Source organism: Polypterus senegalus, chromosome 13 (genome assembly GCF_016835505.1).
Source record: "Polypterus senegalus isolate Bchr_013 chromosome 13, ASM1683550v1, whole genome shotgun sequence".
Classification (NCBI taxonomy): Eukaryota; Metazoa; Chordata; class Cladistia; order Polypteriformes; family Polypteridae; genus Polypterus; species Polypterus senegalus.
Genome location: NC_053166.1, coordinates 1,846,067 through 1,868,244, shown reverse-complemented (window position 1 = coordinate 1,868,244; position 22,178 = coordinate 1,846,067). Strand labels below are relative to the sequence as shown.

The window sequence follows — 22,178 nt, the reverse complement described above, 5'->3', positions numbered from 1 at the left end:
ACAAGCGTTGGAACTGGACCTCGGATCAATGAAAGAAGATCATCTGGTCCAGTGAATTTGCTCCTCTGTTGCATTATGTGGACAGCCGGGCACATCACCTGGGTAAGAGATGGCATTAGGATGGGGCAAAAGGCAAGTGGGTGCTTTGAGCAATGTCCTGCTGGGAAACCCGGGATCATTCATGTGGATGCCAATCTGATGTGCACCACCAACCTAAAAACCAGGAGGTGGCATCGTTCAGCAGGATAACGTGCCCTGCCATATGCCATGGATTGTTTGAGAATGGCCTGAGGAACCTGAGGAAGAGTTCAGGCTGGTGGTGCCCTGGCCTCAGAACTCATCACATGTCTGGCCAGTCGAGCAGCTGCCCACTCTGTGGCCCTCCACCTTGCAGTTCACCACAGAGGTCTCGTCACCCCAGCAGGTGGCACACGGAGGAGCGGCCGTATTTTAGATGTTTTGGCTGAGAGTCTTTAGGAGTTGCGGAGTTGAGATTTTTTATCACAATTTCTGCTTTCTGATTATTTTTTTGGCTCTATTCTAACTTTGGATTTTGGACCGGACTTACAGTATCTACTTATTTGGACAAACCCTTTTTGGATTTGTTTGTGCTTTCTTTTTCCCTGCTTTTCCAATTTTTGTTTTTCCTTTTCTTCAATTATTAAATCATTGACATTAAGGAATGTTGTCCAACTTGTCTCTGAAAGACCAGAGGTTTACAGTCCTCCTCTCCCCTGAAGACGTTTTGTACTTTTTATGTGACGTTTCCAGCCCAGAAAACCTGCCTTATGAGTTTGGGGCCAGGCTGCCTAGGATGAGTCACCTGGCCTGGCTTGTGATATTTTGAGGCCTGTACCCCTTTGTGCCATTTTGGTGTGGCTCTGTGCCAACACTTTTAAATGTGACCTAGGGTTATTGGGCTGTAGAGAGTGACCAGTATGCCAGTTGGTCAGTATGCCCCCCCAAAACAACAATGGTTACCAAATAAAATTCCAGTCCAAAATGATATAAATAACCCTTGGGTACCACTTGCCTTTTGAATGACCTTGTCCACTTCGGTGCCATTTGGCGCATACAGGATCTTGGGGTTGGTGGTCATGAGGTGGACCAGGAGCCCAAGATTCCTCTGTTCTTTGCTTGTGAATCCCAAGGAGCTCATGTTTCCCTGCTTCAGAGCCTCGGGTTCGATGATCCTACATGAAGTAGAAAGACAATGTCTATTCACAACTCAACGGCGCCATCTTAAGGAACCGAATGGAAGTTAACATCCCCCGGGTTTACCCACCGGTCATTGCCACAGAGAATTGGCTGAAGACCTGCCCACAGCTGCACAAAGGCTGAGAACTGGGACTGGGGGTTCTCCTCAGCTGTGGCCCCCGTCTCGGGACCCGAAGTAGCCCCCGCTTCTCCGCCCGCCTCAGTCGTGTTGCCGAGGCTCGTTGCAGGCGTGCTGGCGTTGGTGCTGGGGGCCGTACTGTTGGAGACTGGCGGAGGGGCTTGCTTTCCGGCACAGGCGCCCTTTGGCAGGAGTTTGGCGAGGGCTGACAGGACGTCCACATCACGGAGGATCTTCGCCATCTCGTTCAGGTCCTGCAGCAGGGCGCTCAGGTGCTTCTGGGTGGCTGTGGAGTTCACCTCCTCAAACCTGAGCTGAAAGAGCACACTGACCACGGTCAATGGGCACATCACTCGGCCAAAGACAACAACAAGGGGCACACAACGGAGAACCAACCCCACCGGGCCAGTCCTTCTACACGCCCTACTTGAGGCCTCAGATACCGACCTGGACGTCCAGTATGCCCAGAACTCCATGGCATCTGTGCACGCTTTATCTTCACTGCCAAGGCCACCCGATAGACATAAGCACCCATGAGATGCCCCCTCAACCTTCATTTATTTCCTGCCACTGAATTCTCTACAGGGTCCCCAGATTGCCCTCACCTTGCTGGCCACTCTTTGCGTATCGATCTGCATCTTCAGTTCTCTGGCCAGTCCAGAGAAGCGCTGTGCCCGCTGGCTGGCACCTCCGCTGCACAGAATCGTACGATACGCCTGCAGAAGTGGCTGCTGACCCTCGGGGGTGAGGAGGATGTGTTGGAATTCCTCGTCCTTGTCTTCACACGTCAGCAACTCCAGCGTGCCAGAAGTCAGCAAGATATTCTGTGGGCAGAAGTGGAGGGTAAGAGCAAGCCAGGCGGACCGCCGGGTGGCACCGGACTGCCAGCAGCAGACTCACCTCCATGTCCTTGAGGCTCTGTAGATCACCGGCCCTGGACGTCGAGTTGAGACCAAGGGTCTGGCTGAGGAGACGCCAAGCAGCCTGCCGGTGGACGGCCTTCTCCGAGTTACTGAGCAGCTTGTGGATCAAATCCGTCTCGGCGTACCTCCAGCCTCCCAGATGATACTCCTGCAATGACAAGTCGGGGTGGTGACGGAATGCACGCTGGGTGACCACACGGTGACCAAACTCCGAAGACGCGTGGCGTTGAGGCCTGACGGCCGCTTTGGACGGTCTTGTCGGCCTTTGTTGTACGGTGCTAACGTTTGGGTCACTGCTGACACGCGCTTTAGAGCCGCCATTTCAGATGACTTACCGTCCGTCCGTCTGCGTCTCATCGGGAGGTTTGTGGCGGCGTCCTCGGGTCTCGCCCTCCCTACATTTACTTGCCTGCGATCCCGACTCCCCCCTTTTTTTTGTTTATTTGGTAGTCCCTCACTGGAAACTGGCTTAAAAACACTGCTGTGAAATAGTATTTGCCCCCTTCCCGATATCCTCCAATTCCGTGTATTTGTCGCGATGAATGGTGTGACACACGCGAGTAGGGGACGATGAAATGGAGCATGGAAGAACGAAAGGTGGGGGACTGGAACAGGGTAGTAACGCCCTTTATCCCTTCCTCAACAGAAAAACGGAAGGTTAGCCATCCTACTTTAATAAGCGCCCACGTGGTAAAGTCATTATGGCTCCGCAAGATGACTCCAATTCCGGTTCCAAATGGCGACTTCACTTCTGTCTCCCGATTATGATGTCAGATCCGTCTCCCTCGATCGTCATCACATCCGTCAAGAATTTATTTCCGTTTCCTGTTTGTCATTTCATTTCCTGTCACGTGACCCATAGCAGCACCGCAAAGCAGCTCTGTGATCGTCAAATGTCTGCATTATACGTCTCTGACCGCCATCTTGGTCAAAAAAAGAGGCAGTTCTTAGCAGTTTGGGGGGCCCTATGTGGTTCAGAAATGTGCGGGCCCGAATGGGGGGGGGGTCCAGGGGGGCAGAGCCCCCAGAACTCAGGAAGGTGTTCTAATAAAATGTCCGGAAAAGGCCTTAGATGACCAGTACGCCTACATGTACGCTTGTGTGTATGCAGAGTGGTAAAATATTGATTTTGTTCTGATGTGGTAAAGGCCGGTAATGGAGGGATCTTTGATGATTTTAGGGGATCTCTCTGAATGAATCCCAAACGAATCTCTAAAATGAACGTCTGCTAAAGTGCATTTGGCAAAGTTACGACGGCGTGACAATATTATTAGGGATTTAGGTGAAGATTGCAATTTGGATAATAAATTACCATTGTTAATAAGACTAAGAGATGCACTGAACTGAATTTCCTGGGACTGGCACAGACTGCTGCAGTGCCAGGGGCATGACAGGGGCTCCAGGCCCACAGCCCGACAACAAAAAACAAAAAAAAATTGTAAGTCGGGGACCCCCCTCACAGTCAGGGTCCCCCACGGACACGTAGTTCACGTATGCCTTAGAACGCCCCTGTCCACCAGCATGACACGGGGGAGTCGCCCAACGCTTGATGTCTCCTCTTTGTATTTTATTTTCTCCAAGTGGCTTCAGGTGTTTAAATGACAGGTAAAAGCAGGTGAAGGGACACAGAGGACGCACCGAGCAGCTTAACCCTCAAGTGCTCCTTCATAATTTCAAGTCATAAGGTTATCCAGCACCTGCACTGCTGCCCCCTTAGCTTCTTCCTCAAACAGCCGACCAAAGTTCCCTGAGAATTCGACTGGACGCGGCCTGTCCTGTCAATCAACAGCTCATCACGTTGTGATCCTCACCATGAGGGGAAAGTCGTCGACTTCCAGAAGACTACAAGGCCTCAAGCACAGGAGACTCCAGGAGATGTGAGCAAAAATCAGCAAAAGGTGACAACGGACCCCCACCATCATCTCTACACGGAGAACATCTGCCCAGAAAAAGGCCACCCTGCCAAAAGAAAAACCCCCCGAGGGCGTAGCGACTTATTCAAGGTGGAGACGAGAACTTTAGGGACCTTCAGTTCGGGACTTGAATGGCATGGGTGAGCTTGTTGAGCTAAATGTCCTGCGCCTCTCATCACCTCACCACAGAGGATCCTGGGAGAACATTCAGGGAACGGCAGGCCTGTCAAGACCATCCATGAAAGGAAAGAGATGGGAGTAAATGGGAGAGGAGAAAAGAGGAAATCTGGGCTGTCCAAGAGTAAAGTAACAGCAGTGCAAAGAGACAACAAGATGATCCCCTGACTTCCAGACAGTGTTCAGAAGGTTATATAGCGCCTTGACATGTGGAGTACAAGTACTTCACAGGAGGTCCTGCTCAGCTTTATAACATCTGGAGCACAAGAGAAGGTCCAGAGAAGAGCTGATTCAGGGCTACAGGGGATGAGTGATGAAGATTAAAAGAGCTGAGCACTTTACAGAGATGAAGAGGAGACCTGACTGAAGTGTGCAAAATGATGAAGAGCATCAGTCCAGTGGAGTGAGATGAGGACTTTAAAATGAGTTCATCAAGAACACGAGGACATCGTTGGAAACTTGTGAAGGGTGAATTTCACACAAACATTAGGAAGTTTTTCTTTACACAAAGAACGATAGACACTTGGAATAAGCGACCAAGTAGTGTGGTGGACAGTAAGACGTTAGGGACTTTCAAAACTCGACTTGATGTTTTCTTGGAGGAAACAAGTGGAGAGGACTGGTGAGCTTTGTGGGGCTGAATGGCCAGTTCTCGTCCAGAGTGTTCAAATGTTCATTTCTTTTAGAACAACGACAGACAAACCAAACGTCAGACACTGTGGGCGACACACAAGGCCCGCTATGTCTGGCAGTAGGAACATCTCAGACCAGCGGTAAAACACGGAGGTGCTGGTGTGATGACTGCCATTATTGTAGGCACTTGACCAGAATATTCTGCAGGACAATGTCACGTCCGCACTTCTGTCTGTGACCGGCGGCTGAAGCGTCATTGGGTTACGCGCCAGGACAAGGAGTCAAAACACAAAAGCGATTCAAGGACTGGACCAGAAGTTTGGAGCGGGTCTGATCCCGGAGTTGAACCCGGAAGCAACTCACGGTAGCAAAGGGTCTGACTGTCTGCAGTTGTGCACAGAATTTGGGATTATTACTGCGAGTGGTTATTGAAACTAGGGGGGCAATTACTTTTTCACATGGAAGATCTGGATAATTTTGCTTCTTAAATAAACAGTGTAGTGACTATCAAAGCACTGCATGTTCATTGAGGTCCCCTTACTGTAATACATATTGTGAGGGATTGCCGGCCGTGTATCCCGGCCAACAACCCCAAACCGCCAGATGGAGCCATCCCTGCAACATGGAAGGGCCCCGAATTCCAGCTCGGCATCATGGAACTTGGAGTTTTTCACCACAGCCTTGCTGGATACCATGGGGATCCACCGGAGGACGCTGCAGGGAAGTCCAGGGACTTATACTTTCCTTATAGCACGATTGCAGATATGGAAGAAATTATATACTTCTGGGATGAAGAAAAAGAGAAGTTTTTACCTGACCCGGAAGTGTTGGATAATCACATGGACTGAAGGATCAGAAACACTTCCGGGTCGAGGACTATAAAGGACTGCGGGAGATCCTAGACAGACGAGCTGAGTTGGGAGGCAGGGTGGCTAAGCGTCTGGGAGAGTGGAGGATTGGATCATTTATTGGAGTATTTGGGAGTGCAGGGTGCTCTGTGCACATTATTATTATAATAAATCAATTATTATTGGACTTTTACCTGGTGTCTGACGTGTGGTCTGAGGGTTCAAGGGGGCGAGAAAGCCCTAATCTGTCACATTATTTTAGCTAAACACCAGTCAGCCCACCGGTTGTGTAAAACCAGAATAACAGGAAGGGGGCAAATACTTTTTCACAGCACAGTGATTGCATTTGGTTGCCTCAGTTTGCCCTTCAAGAGTTTCTTGGTACTTTTCAGTTATCATCCCAAATTTTGCTTGCATTCTAGCAACATAACGTGATGGTGGTGATAAACTAAGGTGGCTAGGATGAGATCCTGAGAGGGGGGCTGCAGTGGCAGGATGATGGGGGTCCGGCTGATAAGACGTGAAGGTGACGATGGGATTAAGACGCGCTGGGCTGGAAGGACAGAATGAAAGGAGAAGCTGAGGTGCGACCGTCTGATTTGTGGAGTTTCATTCATTTTTCTGAGTTTCTTTCTGAATGTTTTTTTTTTTATCCTCACGGACGCTCAGCGTTTTTTGGATTTTTTATTTCTGCATTGAGAAGACGTCCACCGCGCTTAATTGATTTAGTCGGACGCTTTGTTATTTGAATAACCGCACAAAGCTCTTTTAGGTGCCAGTCTTACTTGTTTGTGTGCCCTCAGTTCCTGACTATCGATGTTCGGGTACAAGGTGGTAATGCCAGCTGCGGGCACCACAGAGTGGACTTGGGAAACATGGAGCTTGATGTTCTTTAGCCAGGCGGGTGGCCACTCGACTACACGGCGTTAACGTCATTTTCTAATTTGATGGTTTTGTTCGTCGGTCGTTGCCCTCCTCGGCCCCGTTGAATGTTTCAATGATCTTTAGATGGAGGGGCACACGATCAGTTTGGCTCCATGGCACACGTGGCTGAAGGGCTCACCCCTGTTTAAGCCCACCTCGCTTTGCTGGATGGTCTTCAGAGAGGTGGACCACTTTGCACACACACACTTGGTTCAAGGGCACCAGTTTACCAGCACTCAGACTATTCTGGAGTTGTCGGAGCTCACAGGGTGCCAACCCTGGCACAATAAGACCCACTTCCCACATTCCTACCTCCCGCGGCAGGACCTTCTCTGCAGGGCTGCGGCCCTCCCTGGTGTTTCTTTTCTTAAGACCACCCAACGGAGCAAAACTTGGGGTCAGGCCGAAAAAGAGGTGGTACACCTGAGTGAAAAAAAAAAACAGAATTAAAGGTAAGGGTGGTCCACAGCAGGACAAAGGGGCATCCCCCCTCTAGCTCATCACATCCCACTCGCCAGTCCCAGGCCTTACCTCCTGGACGCTGATGCTGGAGGCCAACAGAGCGGCGGCCGTCTCGTTGGGCAGCGACAGGTTCCTGGTGAGAAACTGCTGGAAGTCGGCCTGGTCCTTCAGAACTGAGCCCAAGGTGAACCCTGTGGAGAGGAGCAAAGGCTGTGAGGTCCCGAGGAGGAAGAGTCAGGGGCCGACAGGTGGGCATCTGGAGACAGGCCCCCACTTGTCACCTTGACTCGAGTTCCACGGGCGCTCCAGAGAGTTGGGGTCGCCGCTCAGGCTCTCCAGGTGCTGCTGCAGCGATTCGAGCTCCTCCACCAGTCCGGGGCGGTCCGGGTCAAACAGGTTGCTCTCCTGCACCACCTCATTGATGCGGTCCAGAAGCTGCGTCACCCTGAAGAGGACAAAGGCAGGCTCAGGACAGACCAACGACTCACCAACACCTTCACCCGCGTGCCCGCCTCGGTCTTATGATAGGCGGGCAGTTCGAGTTCTGACATTCGTTCTTATTTTTGGCTTCATTGTTCTTCACTTCTGTCTTGTTGTGTTTGTTTACAGGGGGCAATGTTGACCACCTGTCCTCACATCACATCAGTGGGGGTCTGCCAGTGTAAATGTGGCAGTGTGTGGCACGTTGAGTGTCCCTCAGTGGACAGACACTCTGTGAGCCAATCATCAGGGCCCCCTGTACGTCTGCCCATGCATGCAGTGCTCTAACCAGCCAATCAGGTGGCAGCAGCACAAAGTACACGGTGCTGTAGATACACGTCGGGGGCTTCACTTCACATTGGGGGGCTGCTCTGAGGATTTCTGCACTCGCCGATCTCCTGGGATCACCAGAGTTCACTCAGAGGGGTGCCAGTTCTTGTTGATGGCAGAGGTCACAGGAGAGTGGCCAGACCAGTTTGAGCGGGCAGAAAAGCTGCCATGTCCTTGAAGACAGGTGCCACAACAATGGCGGGTCTTGTGTCCCTAGCCGTGGTCTTTACGTGCCTTTGGTGGTTTTCTGGATCTTAAACTTGTCATTAGTTTCAGTTTTTTCTTTACTGCGACGACATCTTGGGAGTGTCACAGCCCCGTATCCATGGAAACACCCCAGCATCCCGTTTTCGTTGTGACGCCAACAGCGGGTTGACAGGTCGTCCTGAACACAACTGGACCTCTGGCTGGGCTTCAAATTCACACCTTGGGTCGTCTTTGTGCCTTTTTGGACGTATTCTCATTCTTTATGTTAATTTGCTGTTGTTTGTGTTTATGGTTCAATGCCACCCGCCAGTCACCACCAGGAAGTGCCCTATCAGTCTGGATGGGGGTCTCCTGGCGGCTCATTGTCAATGCGCTCAGGATTTGCTGAGTTTGTGGGTCTTCTGCTGTGCTTTGTGCTTTTTTGTACCTTTCTGGATTTCTTTTCAACCATCTGCTCTGCATTTTCACCCAACTACTGGAATCTCTTCTGGGATTTGTTTGCCTCGGATTGATTGCTTTTTGCGTTGCCGGCAGTTCCATTTTTGCCTTTTGTGCTCCACAGAGATTTCTTTTTCCCCCTCTTTATGGAAATAAACCTTTTTATCTGATGAAGATTCCACACGGCCCTTTTCATTTCTAGCCGGGGTTTGTGATGGGATTTCCCCCTCTAGTGGGCATTTTTGGAAGTGCTTTTTGGACCCTACGTGCTCTGGGACTCACTGTGGCATCTGACTCTCGGACCCCAAATTCTCTTTCTGTGCTTTTTTTTTTCTTGGTGATTTCTTTATTTTTGACCTCCCAGTGTTTGACTTTGTGCTGCCGTCCCTGGGTTTCTGGTTGTCGTGTTGTGTTTTATATTTGGATGATTTAGTTGGCTCGCCCTTTGCCAGTTTCTCCTGGTGGCTTTCCTTACTGTGCCAACACAGAAACAGCTCAACTCCAAAAACTCGCCTCTCAAGTGCATTCACATGAAGCGCAGGGAACTCGCTTTGTCAGCATGCATTTAAAGGCAAGCTGGGGGCCATTGCACCTCATGGGGGGGGTCCATCCACAAAGTAAAACGAACATAGGAGGACCAATATCTGCACACAGAAACCAAATACAATAGACATAAACTGCATAATAAATATCTGCTATGACTTAAAGATTTAATAAGCAGGAACGATAACTTGAAATGCCCACCAGAGGGCGCAAGACAGTCGAAACCCAGCTAGTCACCCAGAGGGCAATGAAGAATCTTAATACATAAAAAGAGATTTAAATTAACAAAAAGGCTCAGTTAAACAGGGCAGCACAGCAGGGGGCGCCTGAGAAGACAACGGCAATCCAAGACAAACAAAACCCAATCACGAATCCAACGGGTCATCGAAAAGCAGAGCTCAGGTTGAAAACATCCAGGAAATGACGAAAGAGCACAATGACAGCCATCACTAGAGGACTCAACACCAGCAGCACGTTCAATGAACCGCAAGGGACTGTGGGATGTCCCCGCCTTTATAGGGCTGAGGGCGGTCCCTTGATGGTGATAGGCGGGTGGCCCCATCCACAAAACAATATTAGCATAAACCAAGGAGTCAAAAAGTGCAAAGAAATGGCTTCTGAACTGCAGTTGGGTAAGGGTGGGGGGGACAACATTAACAAAAAATGAACAAAAAAGACATAAAGAAGGAATTTCAACCTAAGCCAAGCAGAAATGAAACAACAAAATCGTTAATCAAAATCCACAAACAGGCACAAAAAAGAGTCAAAGAAACTCACAGAGAGACCCACAGGCCACCAAAGCACATTTGGTGACATCACATCCCAGACTTCCTTTTATGGAACTGGGGGCGGTCCCTAGTAGTGATGCAAGGAGTGGCCCCACCTCTTGGGGCTCCACCCCTAAAACACAGAACATGAAAGAAGAAACACACTGTAGGTACTTAGTAACGAAGAATATTAACATAAATCAAGGAATCAAAAAGGGCATTGTTTCTGATTGGATGAACAGTTAAGTTTCTGAATAAAGAACAAAAGTAAATATTAAAAAAAAAAATGAAAACAGCCAGGGTATCAGAAATGCCAAGGCGGATTTGCAGGATTTCGATGTAATCGCGGACGTTAAACTACACGTTAACTGGACTTACTTAAATTAAGGAGCTTTTCTAAAGGTAGACCCCGTACGCCACTGCAAGGTGTTGAGAAATGAATCTGCGTCTTTGCTTTTAGTCGAGTGGACGACATCAACGCTCTCCTACCAGGACCACCGAAGACAGACGCAAGTCAGGGGCAGTGAGTGCAGAATGAAACCAAACCACCCCAGTCTTGGCATCACGACACTGGCTACCCGTGGCCTTTGCAACACTACTACTGGCGTATGACGCCCTAAATAATCTGCCCCTTCTTAGATTTGGGGTGCCTGCCCCCCCAACTTTCCACGGCCTTCTAATGGGGGGGTCTGCTGATTATTCCACGAGCCAAGCGTAAAAAAGCAAGTAATGAGGTGGTCTTCTGCTATTAGTAACACGGAGACACGCCGCCCGTTTTTAACAAACCCCTAGAGCCCCCCTTTGGTCGTTTTGCCTTTTTGCTTGTAGCTACGCCTCAGTTGTACTCTTAGAAGACTAAAGAGGCCCAGAATGGTCGCATTCGTCAGGGAGCTGCCATCTTTACTCATCTCCACTTTCTCTACTTTCATTTCTGCTCTCTCTGTGGCCACCAGCGCCACCTGACCAAAGTCCTGCCCAGCCATCCATGGTCCTCGAATGAAAGTGGGCACCCCAGCTGTCCACGGGGCCCACTGCATCGAATCCTCTGGTGATGAAGCCTGGAAACAACGAGGAGCGACTTTTATGGTAGGTGGAGACCCTGCTGGGGGCTGGGCAGGTGGGCTTTTAGCCTTGACCCCCTGCAGATTTAGTTTTTTGTCTTTCAGCTGAACTGGAGGTTCGTCATCTGTAGAGACACACAGTATGACGTGACGTATGAGGACGTTGCTTTTATACTCATTATAAGTGGCAGGCGATGCCCATTTGGAGCTCTAGGCAGGGTGGGCAGGTGTTGCCCCTCATTGTCCGTAGCGGATAATCAGAGTTTAGTGACATGAAGCCCCCTCTGAAGTCCAGAGCGCACACCCCTTGAGTTTCATAAATGGTGCCCCTCAGGTGATGGCACTCTAGGTGGTCCCCTATGTCACCTAATGGATTGGCGGGCTGTGATTTTATTATCTATATTACAAAAGCTCGTATGGGTTGATTCTTATTTTTTTGTCATTCTTTTCATTGTTCTTTTTCTTGCCTAATTTCATTTGTTTTTCTTTTCTTGTAACTTTCTCATTGTCTTGTAAAGCTCCACTCTTTGGAGGAACATCTGCTACAGAAATCAAGAAATGCTTTGGTTGAGGTAAAGTGGAGCTGAGCGGGCAGCCCACCCTGTTTTTTAAGTTATTGTGAGGCGGTGCGTCCCACCACAAATCACAAAGAAACAAAAAGGGAAACGGGGGGGCTCCTCAAGTCAGAGAATACCTAAAAAAACAATGAAGTCATATTGGGAAAAAAATGATTAGGAAATCCCAAAGACCGCCAACCCAAATTCACAGCCAGGCCCCCCAAGCGACCTCCCCCCATTACTCACGTGGAATTCTTGTACTGCAGGAATCCAAACTCATCCCTCTGGCCATCTGGACAGAGCGACTGCATGATGGGGATGATGCCGGCCGAGGTCAGTGGAGCAGCTGTGTAGAAGGCTGGACAGTGGAGAAGAAGACAAAGGGACAAGAAGTGGGCAAGAAGAGGGCAGCAGAGAGACAGAGCAAGAGAGACATGCGGCGCGTCACGGGGCGAGACCACCACTGTGAGTTGAGTTGTTAGCCACCAGGAGGCGCCCCACACCAGACGTCCCCAACACTTGAGTCCGCACACAGCCAGCATGGTGAACACCGGTGGTCAGCCCCCCGGGAATGAGGGGCGGACTGAGCAGCTCTGTTACCCTCTGAACACCAAGGCCCCCTCTGAAAGGTTAAAGCATTAAAGTCCACAAAGGTTAGGGACGAGTGTTAAGGGACTGTCATGTCCCTCATTAGTCACATGTTATGGGGGGGGGTGAACTACAGTAGAGGCCCTCGTGATCCTCGTCCACTTTGTGCTGAGCCATGGAGTCCAGGCCACCTAACAGTAAGGCGGGAGAGTCCAGGCATGAAGCTGGAACGAGAAACAAATATGGCGGAGATAAGGGGGAGCCAGTCACACGAAGACGGCGACTTAGGGGCTCCACGCGGCTTCTCAACCTTAGTGTTTTGTTATCTCTTCTTCTCGATGTAAACGGAGACACTTTTTAAACTGAGCGATTTGGATCTTCACCGCGTGTTCCCACATTCAGGTGTTTCTGTTCATGGACGGCCAGGCTTGATAACGACGGCTTTTGACTTTTTGCACTTTTAGATGTTGCCATCAATGGTAGATAGATAGATAGATAGATAGATAGATAGATAGATAGATAGATAGATAGATAGATAGATAGATAGAGTGAAAGGCACTATATAATAGATAGATAGATAGATAGATAGATAGATAGATAGATAGATAGATAGATAGATAGATAGATAGATAGAAAGGCACTATATAATAGATAGATTGATAGATAGATAGATAGATAGATAGATAGATAGATAGATAGATAGATAGATAGATAGATAGATAGATAGAGTGAAAGGCACTATATAATAGATAGATAGATAGATAGATAGATAGATAGATAGATAGATAGATAGATAGATAGATAGGCACTATATAATAGATAGATAGATAGATAGATAGATAGATAGATAGATAGATAGATAGAGTGAAAGGCACTATATAATAGATAGATAGATAGATAGATAGATAGATAGATAGATAGATAGAGATAGATAGATAGATAGATAGATAGATAGATAGATAGATAGATAGATAGATAGAGTGAAAGGCACTATATAATAGATAGATAGATAGATAGATAGATAGATAGATAGATAGATAGATAGATAGATAGAGTGATAGGCACTATATAATAGATAGATATATAGATAGATAGATAGATAGATAGATAGATAGATAGATAGATAGATAGATAGATACATAATAGATAGATAGATAGATAGATAGATAGAGATAGATAGATAGATAGATATATAATAGATAGATAGATAGATAGATAGATAGATAGATAGATAGATAGATAGATAGATAGAAAGGCACTATATAATAGATAGATAGATAGATAGATAGATAGATAGATAGATAGATAGATAGATAGAGTGAAAGGCACTATATAATAGATAGATAGATAATTATTATTATTTTTTCTCCAGCCGTCTGGAGTTTTTGTTTTTCTGTCCCCCCTGGCCATTGAACCTTACTCTTATTCGATGTTAATTAATGTTGATTTTTTTGTTTTATAATTGTATTTCATTTTTCTATTCTTTAATATGTAAAGCACTTTGAGCTACTGTTTGTATTAAAATGTGCTATATAAATGAATGTTGTTGTTGTAGATAGATAGATAGATAGATAGATAGATAGATAGATAGATGTGAAAGGCACTATATAATAGATAGATACGCATACGGAGTGTCGCCCCCGGCCTGCAGTTTTTAAGTCTTATCGCCAGCCCCGATTCCAACTGCTGACATCTTCTCTTACACTCTTAAACTGTTCTCTTTGGCACTGTGAGGGTGGGCGCTACCCACTCACCGCCTCTGTGGAGCTGGCAAGTTCCTGCTGCATTTATTGTGAAGATTTTTTCTCCAGCAATTCTCATTTGCCACCCACATGCTGAAGACTTGGCTGGTGCAAGTGGGCACGGCTGTATGCACAAGTGTACCCAACAGTGGACTGGCATCCTGTCCCTAGGTGTTTACTGCCTCATTATTATTATTATTATTATTATTGGAGGACAGGCGGGTGAAGTGGTCAGTCGCAGGATTTGAACCCCCACCTCCACATCTGAAGTCCAAAGCTGCTGCTCCACACTGCTTGCCTTCTAATGGTCCAAAGCTCATGGATGCCCACCTGCCTGAGACTGCCTGAGTTTATAGGGTCCTCAGTGTCACAGTGAAAGTCCACCTGCAGCACATTCCAGTGCCATCGTTCAAGCTGTCACACTATATGACTTCTAGTCAGAGGGCATGTCAGATGCCACCACTGCAGTTGCTGGTCTCGTTCCCGAGGATGTCAGATTGTGTGACTGTGTAACAACTGTCTGGCACCTGCACAGAATCGTGTGTGGACCCCTTATGTCTGACAGCCCATCACATGCTGCCTAACGATTGCCGTGCCAAGGCTCTTGGTGCGTTCAGCCTCAATTTGTTTATTTTATTTTATTCTTGTGTGGCATGTAACGCACGAGACATCAGACAGACGAGTCTCCCAAGGACCCCCAGCTCCTTATTCCTGATCGCTGTATTCTTTGCATTGGATGTCCAGCTGAGTGCTCATTGGCTGTCAGCTCCCACACCCACACAGAGTCCACACTTTAGACTTCAGGCTCAAACCAGTTGGATTTTGTCAGGGCAAGTCACAGACGGGTGACACTGAGTCGCCGGGCAGGTCAGACTACACGAATGCCACCTAAGGAAGTGAAGTTGGTGACTGAAAGACGTGTAATGTGACGGGGGGTCTTCAGCTGAAAAAGCTCCAGACGCAGCCAAGGGCAGCTGCATGTGTAACTGTAGGCAGCACCGGTGGGCCTGTTGGGGGTTCTGTGGTGACTGCGTGGTTGTTGTTTTGCAACCAGTGGCATTGTTAGTGAGGGTGGGGGGCTTCCAGGGCTTTAGCCCCTGACCTTTGAGAGCTCAGCACCCCCTTCCTGTTCTGACATGAATGGACAACTGCGCAAAAACTTCACAGGGACCCCCTCACCCCACTCTTTCACCATATGATACCCCCCCAAGTTCTCCATCTAAAATATATGTAAGACTAACGGCGTGGGGGGGCTTAGCCCCTCATATCGTTGGTGACACTCCTGTGCTTGACATTAGAATGAAACTCTAATTGCTCTGCTCTTGCTGTGCCCTGGTAAAGGTGGGCATTTTTAAATGGATGGAATTTCATTTCACATGGGGGGGGCTTATTTTTTTATTTATTTTAGATTTTTGCGCTGCCACCCATCATGTTCTGTTTATGCCACCAGAATGGCAGGTGCCTGTCTTGCCTGCTGTGAGCCGCGCCCCTTACCCCACCGTCGGTACATCTAATTGGCTCGTTCTGATCACATGTGAGTCCCACCCCAAACGTCTGTGGCATCAGGGGACGGCTGAGTGGCCCACTTTGAACTTTGCTCACAAGGCAGGCTGCGGTCGTCCGTTTCGATGTCTGCCACCTCATTGTCGCTGGCAGGAAGTGGGCCTGCAGCACTGCATGCAGACGTTGGCCAGGGAAGAAAATGAGCAAGAAGAGTGTGAGAAAGTATTTGCCCCCCTTTTGACTTCTTCTCTTTGTGTGCTCCTAGGAATTCCTTGTGAACGTTTGGAGACCCCTTCAGTTTGTTTTTGTCTGGCGCCTCCTAACTCACTGGGACAAAAAAAAACAAAACACAGATTGATGTGAAAGAGTTCCTAGGAACACAAAAGATTCCGAGAATCTGGCGAAACGTGGCGTGCTGTATTGAAAAGCCCACGGACAGCAAGTCCTCGGAGAGCAGAGCATAAAACTCGACTTCTTCCGTAAAGTTTGTGGCCGCATGGGGGCGGCTGGCACGTTTCTGGCTGAGGGTGGACCAGTTGGCCCTGCGGTGTCCTCTGTACCCCTTGGACCTTTGTGTGTGTCGATACACAACCGGAGCTGCCCAGTTTACTCGGGGGGCTTCGACCATATTAAAATGTGCAGCTCTCACAATTCCTGTCCTTGGGACGGTTTATGGCGGTGCAAATCGTCAAACTGCAATGCTTCGAGGTGCAAGTCTTGGTGGCGAGGACGGGATTGGCACCTGTGGGCAGGTGGAGTGAGGTGGCGAAGCTGTGACCGGTACAGAAGAGGTCAGCACTCGGCTCTCAGGGTCCACAAGTGGTCTTCGTATGCTGCAAGGAGACCACCTCTGAACCAGATGTTGTGGCTGTGCGGCTGACCACCGGCAGTTCCCCAGGGTGCAGATCTTCAAAGCGAGTTGACCGAGTTACCGTTTATGACGTTTTTGGCCCGCTGACCGAACTTAACGTACGTCTCGGTGTCTTCAGCGCTCAGTTCTCTGACTGACTGAACCTCCTGCTCTTTGGCCTCTCCTTGATTTCTAATGTGTCCGTGTCACCTCCTGATTCCACTGTGTCATCCCGCTCTACTCAGAATATGTCACCTTGTATTGCCTAATCAAACGTATTCTGAGGACAGTCACGTCACCCGAACTAGAAGACAGAAGCAGGCAGTCCAAGGCCTTCGCCATAAAGGTGACAAAGCCATCACATCGGGCATCGGCGATCGACTCCTTCAGACTGTCAGACATCAAACGACCCTGTGACCCGATGTCATACTGTCACTGCGCTCGGGCTGCCATGGCTCAGCTCATCTGCTGTGCCCTCTTAGGTGACGTCAAGGCCTCACTTTGTCTCTCTCCGCTTGATGACCAAAGTTCAGAGGAGGGCGACGCCAGAAGAGCCACCAGCCACGCCTGACAACAGGAAGGCAGGTGTGCCCGTTGTGCCCGATGCCACAAGTTCACCAGCCGTGCTGCCGATCCTCCTATTTGTCTGTACATGGGCCCCGTCTGCGCCATTCTCTCTCTTCCTCTTCTCTTTCTCCGCTTGTGTAAAGTTAACAATCCAGTCCAGTCCACTGAGCAAACCGCAGCGCTGCTTACAGATTATCACAGCCATTTCACACGTTAAAAATACGTCTCCACTTTTAGACGCACATGCGATAAATAAAAATCACGTGGCGTGCCATTGCTGCAAGTGGGCCGGCAGGTGACGATGACGATCTTATCTGCCTGCTATTAAAGGAAAGCGGGTAGTGACGTGGACTTGAGCCACTTTGCTTGTCGTCTGTCACTAAGAATCCGACACGTCTGGGGTCCCGGGACGGCAGGCACACGAGTGACCAGCCCTGACCTAAAATGCAGTACTGTATGTGGCCACCGGGGGGAGCGTCACTTTGACTTAACATGTGCAGGAGCTGTTTATGGGGGTGTGAGGGGCTGCTCGGAGTCTTGGGAGGGGCAGTAAGGGCATCAGTGAAGGGCGCTATAAAAAAAATTAAAAACTGAACTGAATGGCAGTGCCGTGTCTTCTGGCTTTCGAGTTTTGGTTCCTCCGCCTGCTGCTTCCGGCAGGCTGACTGGCACCAGAAAGCGTGGGAATGCATGAGTGTGCCGCTCCGGGGGCCTGACACTGCAGGTGGCTGCATGTTGCCCTGACCAGGAAAATGAAAGAAAAAATTGAAATAATGGATGGACGGGTGGGCACAGTCACAGGTGTCATAAACACTGGGGGTCTTTAAAGAGTAAGCTACAACATTAACAATAATAATAATAATAATAACTGGCATAACCAAGGAAAAAGTGATTGATATTTGCCACACCAAAGGTCACCATTCGGAGAGTGGATGTGGAGGGGGTCTCTGCTACAGGGTTACAGGTACTTGGGGGTCCACACCAATGACAATATGGACTGGCCTTGTGACACAGAGGAATTAGAGGCAGAGCAGACTTGTGATGTGGGTAGTGTGATGTCCCCTTTATGTTGTTATGTTGTTGTTTTATTTTTTTATTTTTTCTCCAGCCGTCTGGAGTTTTTTTTTGTTTTTTCTGTCCCCACTGGCCATTGGACCTTACTCTTATTCGATGTTAATTAATGTTGATTTATTTTATTTTCTTATTGTATCTTTTATTTTTCTATTCTTTATTATGTAAAGCACTTTGAGCTACTGTGTGTATGAAAATGTGCTCTAGAAATAAATGTTGTTGTTGTTGTTGTTGTCATGCGTGTGCCCCTGGGGATCACCCTCCTCGCCCTGCTGAGGTAAGTGGCACCATTCCAGGCTGAGGGGTGGCACTCGCTCTCATTGTCTCTCCTTTACCACCCACCGCTCCGAGGCCATGGCACCCAGAGCTGGCGCTCCATTTCATTGTTATGCATGTGGAGCTGCACAGTACAATTAGGATTATGTTGTCACCGTCACTTTCATTTACCCGCTTATGCTCCTGTTCAATATCAAATCTTTCCAACTCCTGTGACAATGTTTTGATCCCTTTATAGATGTGTGAAATGGGAAAAATAAAACCAGGCCCGCCAATGTAGCCCAGTTCCTACGTGTTTTCTGAGATGTGCCCGTTCTCCTGCGCCAGTCTTGCCAAGCGTCTACAGATCTGCCACTGAGCACCAGGTGTTGTAAGCTGACAAATTCTCAGACGTCCTGCACTGTAAATCATTCGTAGTCGGCATGCCACTGGCATTCATGGCGGTCAATTGGGTCGCATCTGTCTAACAAATTCATTTTTATTCATCTTGCCAGTTCAGTGTAGGCATCAGACCACACAGCCACATCTGATCTGAACCGACTGCAAGTGTAAAAGAAATCGGATATGAGCCAAAACATTGGGATCGAGTTCCTGAAAGCTGCTGTCTGAATGTGGCGCAGTGGATGGACTCAAACACAGCAGGTATGGGTTTTGCCATCCCAACTTCTCCTATGCCCGCCAGCACCAACAGATTCAGTGCTTCTCATTGTGCCGCTTGATGACCATCAAGCCGTGTATTTGTCTTTCGTTCCAGTACAGCATGTCCTCCCAGTAAGGCCCTTCACCACCAAACCCACACCCCCCCTAGCCTGGACCACCTAGCCTGGTACAAAAGTGAGCCAAGATCCCTGGGCCGATATCGACTCCTAATCAGAGGCCCCCACAAATGCTCACACGTGCCCGTACCGCCACAGGGTGCTGTGCTTGGAGAGTGAGTGGGCTTATGGTGTGCAGCTGGCACCCACTGAAGAATCTGCATGCCACTGAAGCCTGCTGTCACTCTGGCACTCACAAAGCATTTGCTCTAAGAGAGAGGCGGGCGGGCAGGCGGGTGGGCATCGGGAACGTAGGTGTGTGTGTGCCAAAGGGGGTGGCGGTGGTAGGGTGGGGGGCTATGAGGAGTACAGGAACAAAATCAAAAGGGCATAGAAAAGTGTGAGACACTTACAGACTGGACAGCATGCAGTGGGCAGGAGCCAAGCAGAGGGCGAGAGAACAAAAACATTCCATTCGTGTTTTTATTGTTTTTAAACAAATGGAAAAGAAAAGAAATAAGAAGCAAAGAAATAAAAAATAAAAACACAAAAAAACAGTTAATTCAGGTCCTCCGCCTGCGGGTGAAGTCTGCAATGGAAGAGTAACACAGCACACCATGTTCACTAAAACACTGATTCCTGACTCTGGTATTGTCCCTCCCAAACCCCAGTGCCAGTCCATTGCCAACTTCTAGGGAATTAACTCGCCACCTGAGCACTCGGTGCCAGGCTCATTTTTGCTACTCCTCTCACATTGCCCACTGGCTCTCCGGCTCCACTTGGGACTCATTTCCCTGTGCTGTGAGAAAGTATTTGCCCCCCTCCCTGGTATCCTCCATTTTCATGGTTTTGTCACAATGAATGGCTTCAGATGTTTAGACAAAATGTAATGTTAGAGAAAGGGAACCCCAGAAAACATAAGATAGCTTTTCTAAACTGAGTGATAATGTCTGTCTGTGTGGCCCGTGTGAAAAAGTAACGGCCCCCTTAGTTCATCACTCAAACTAAAGTGTACTGGTGATCTGACTCAGCCGATCGAACACAGTCAGCAATGAGAGTGAGGCCTCGATGAAAGGAAATGCCACTGGGGGAGGGGGTGGGACGTTGAAACCCACCAATCAGGTTTAAAGGGGACTCCGCCATTAATCTCCACATGCAGAATAACTGGAATGCTGGGAAATCATTCAGAGGAAAGACCTGCCTGACAAAATGACCCCAAGAGCACAGTGCCCACTCATTCAAGAAGTCACAGAAGATCCCAGAAGATCATCTAAAGAACTCCAGGACTCCACGATAAGAAAGAGACAGAGAGACAACTGGCGGGGTAACAAGGTGGAAACCTCTGCTATCCAAGATGAACGTGCAGGATGATCCTCAAGTTGTTTGGAATAATGACAGACGAGTCAAAGGTCAGACTCTTCAGGCGACAGGAAGACCCTCTGGTGTTCAAAAGGAAGAACATCAGACCTGCCCTAAAACGTGGGGGGGTGAAGGTGTGAAGACCCGACGTTACTCTGAAGGAGTCGGGAATTGTGCATTCCTCACGTCGTTGAGCTGAGAGCGGCAGGAAGAGGAAGAGGACAAGTGAATGGAGTGAAGCCGGGAAGCAAGGAGCAGTGGGAATCTGGAGCAAGACATGGAGCCGAAGCAGAAAGGATCAGGAGATGACTGAGGCATGGACTGGGTGGTCTCCTCTTGTCTGTCACATTCCTTATGTGTTCCTGTCAAGCTGCCCACCTGAACCCAAGAGAGACACCGAGGCTGGTGACTGATGCTCAGCAGCCCACCGATGTTCCCAAATTAAAGATGTGCTGACTGGAATTCCTCCACGGCGACGTGAAATCAAAGCAGAGGAAGCCTTAACAGGTCAAGTGCGAAGTCTCCACACACTTGGGGCGAATTCTTTCACACTCTCCTCATAGCCCACCACAGAACTTGAAATTTAGCCCATCGTTTCACGACGTCCACTCTGTGAGGGGCAGAAGGGGCCCACCAATGTTCACGGACCTCCGAGTGTTTCATGTTTTACTGACCAGATCACAATTCCAGGGGGTCACTTTGTTCAGATTTGGTCACATTGCCCTTAAATTGTGACGTCTCGGGTCACCTTCCACTAGCATCTTACTGGCATTCTGGTGTCACTGGATCAGCTTTGTGAGCCTCGTCAGGTCGGGTCAGGGCTTTGTGATGGCCACTCCAACATCTTGACCTTGTTGTCCTTCAGCCATTTTGGGGTCCTTGTCCATTTGGAAGACCCTTTTGCAAATGAACTTCACCATCTCGGCTGCAGTGTCTCTTCATCATTGTCCTTCCTCCTGATGCCACCTGTTTGGCGAAGTGCGCCAGGCCACCAACAACGTGAATGCTTGTTCTTTGGCTTGCTGGCCCCACCCTTTGTCCTCCACACATAGCGGTGGTCAGAGTTTGACCTTTGATTTATCAGACCAGAGCTCAGGTCTTTGTCCCCAGGTGTCATTGCAGGCTGCAGTGTGGCTTTTTGATGCGGTCTTTGCAGCGGTGGCTTCTTCCTGGCTCAGCAGCCTCTCAGGTGACATCGATGTCAGACTCGTCGTACTGTGGATATGAAAACTCGTCTCCCATGTCCTCCTCATCCTCACGAGGCCCTCTGCTGTTGTGCTTTTCATGCCACAGTACGTCCTTCTCTTGGGGACACAATGGATCTCCGTCCTGGCGGTGTGACGGCTGGGTGGTCCCTGGTGTTTCTAGTTGTGTATTACAATTTGTACAGATGAACGTGTGACCTTCAGGCGTTTGGAAATTGTCCCCATGAATGATGTAGATTTGTGGAGGTCTCCCATTTTTGTTTTTGGAGGTCTTGGCCGATTTCTTTTGATTTTCTTGTCATGTCAAGCAGACAGGCAGGAAGTTTGATGGTCGGCCTTAACATCCATCAGCACGTCGACTCCAGTGATTGGCAATCAGAAGCTCATCGTCTCATCGCCTGACATCCTTTTCTAGAATTTTCCAGGCTGTTTAAAAAATCCACTTAACAAAAGTGTCTGTAAGCTTGTGACCCCCTGGAATTGGGAGATCATCAAGTGATTGGTCTGGGAACACTGGTGGACAAAATAACTTTGGCCCTGCCCAGAGCAGACGTCTCACACGAGATGCCAAGCTTATAGAGTGTGTTTGAGTATTAGAGTGTGCCAGCGGAGGGCTTACAAAGTGAGCTTTAAAGAAGAATTCACCCCAAGTGTATGGAAACT

At 48.8% G+C, this 22,178-nt stretch overlaps 1 protein-coding gene across 4 annotated transcripts in view; it reads right to left on the bottom strand.

The window, feature by feature from the left end:
- The window catches only part of abca2 (ATP-binding cassette, sub-family A (ABC1), member 2), a 59,295-nt gene that overhangs the window by 30,087 nt on the left and 7,030 nt on the right, over positions 1-22,178 (bottom strand). For 3 of the 4 annotated variants that reach the window (XM_039773990.1, XM_039773992.1, XM_039773993.1), the window contains exons 3-11: positions 19,365-19,367; positions 11,846-11,957; positions 7,498-7,661; positions 7,286-7,407; positions 7,067-7,177; positions 2,237-2,407; positions 1,942-2,160; positions 1,286-1,650; positions 1,034-1,193 (exon numbers count right to left, since the gene is read on the bottom strand). In XM_039773990.1, the coding sequence (XP_039629924.1) occupies positions 1,034-1,193; positions 1,286-1,650; positions 1,942-2,160; positions 2,237-2,407; positions 7,067-7,177; positions 7,286-7,407; positions 7,498-7,661; positions 11,846-11,957; positions 19,365-19,367 (1,427 nt within the window). The remainder of the gene's footprint in view (positions 1-1,033; positions 1,194-1,285; positions 1,651-1,941; positions 2,161-2,236; positions 2,408-7,066; positions 7,178-7,285; positions 7,408-7,497; positions 7,662-11,845; positions 11,958-19,364; positions 19,368-22,178) is intronic. The other variant, XM_039773991.1, reaches the window with a different exon arrangement.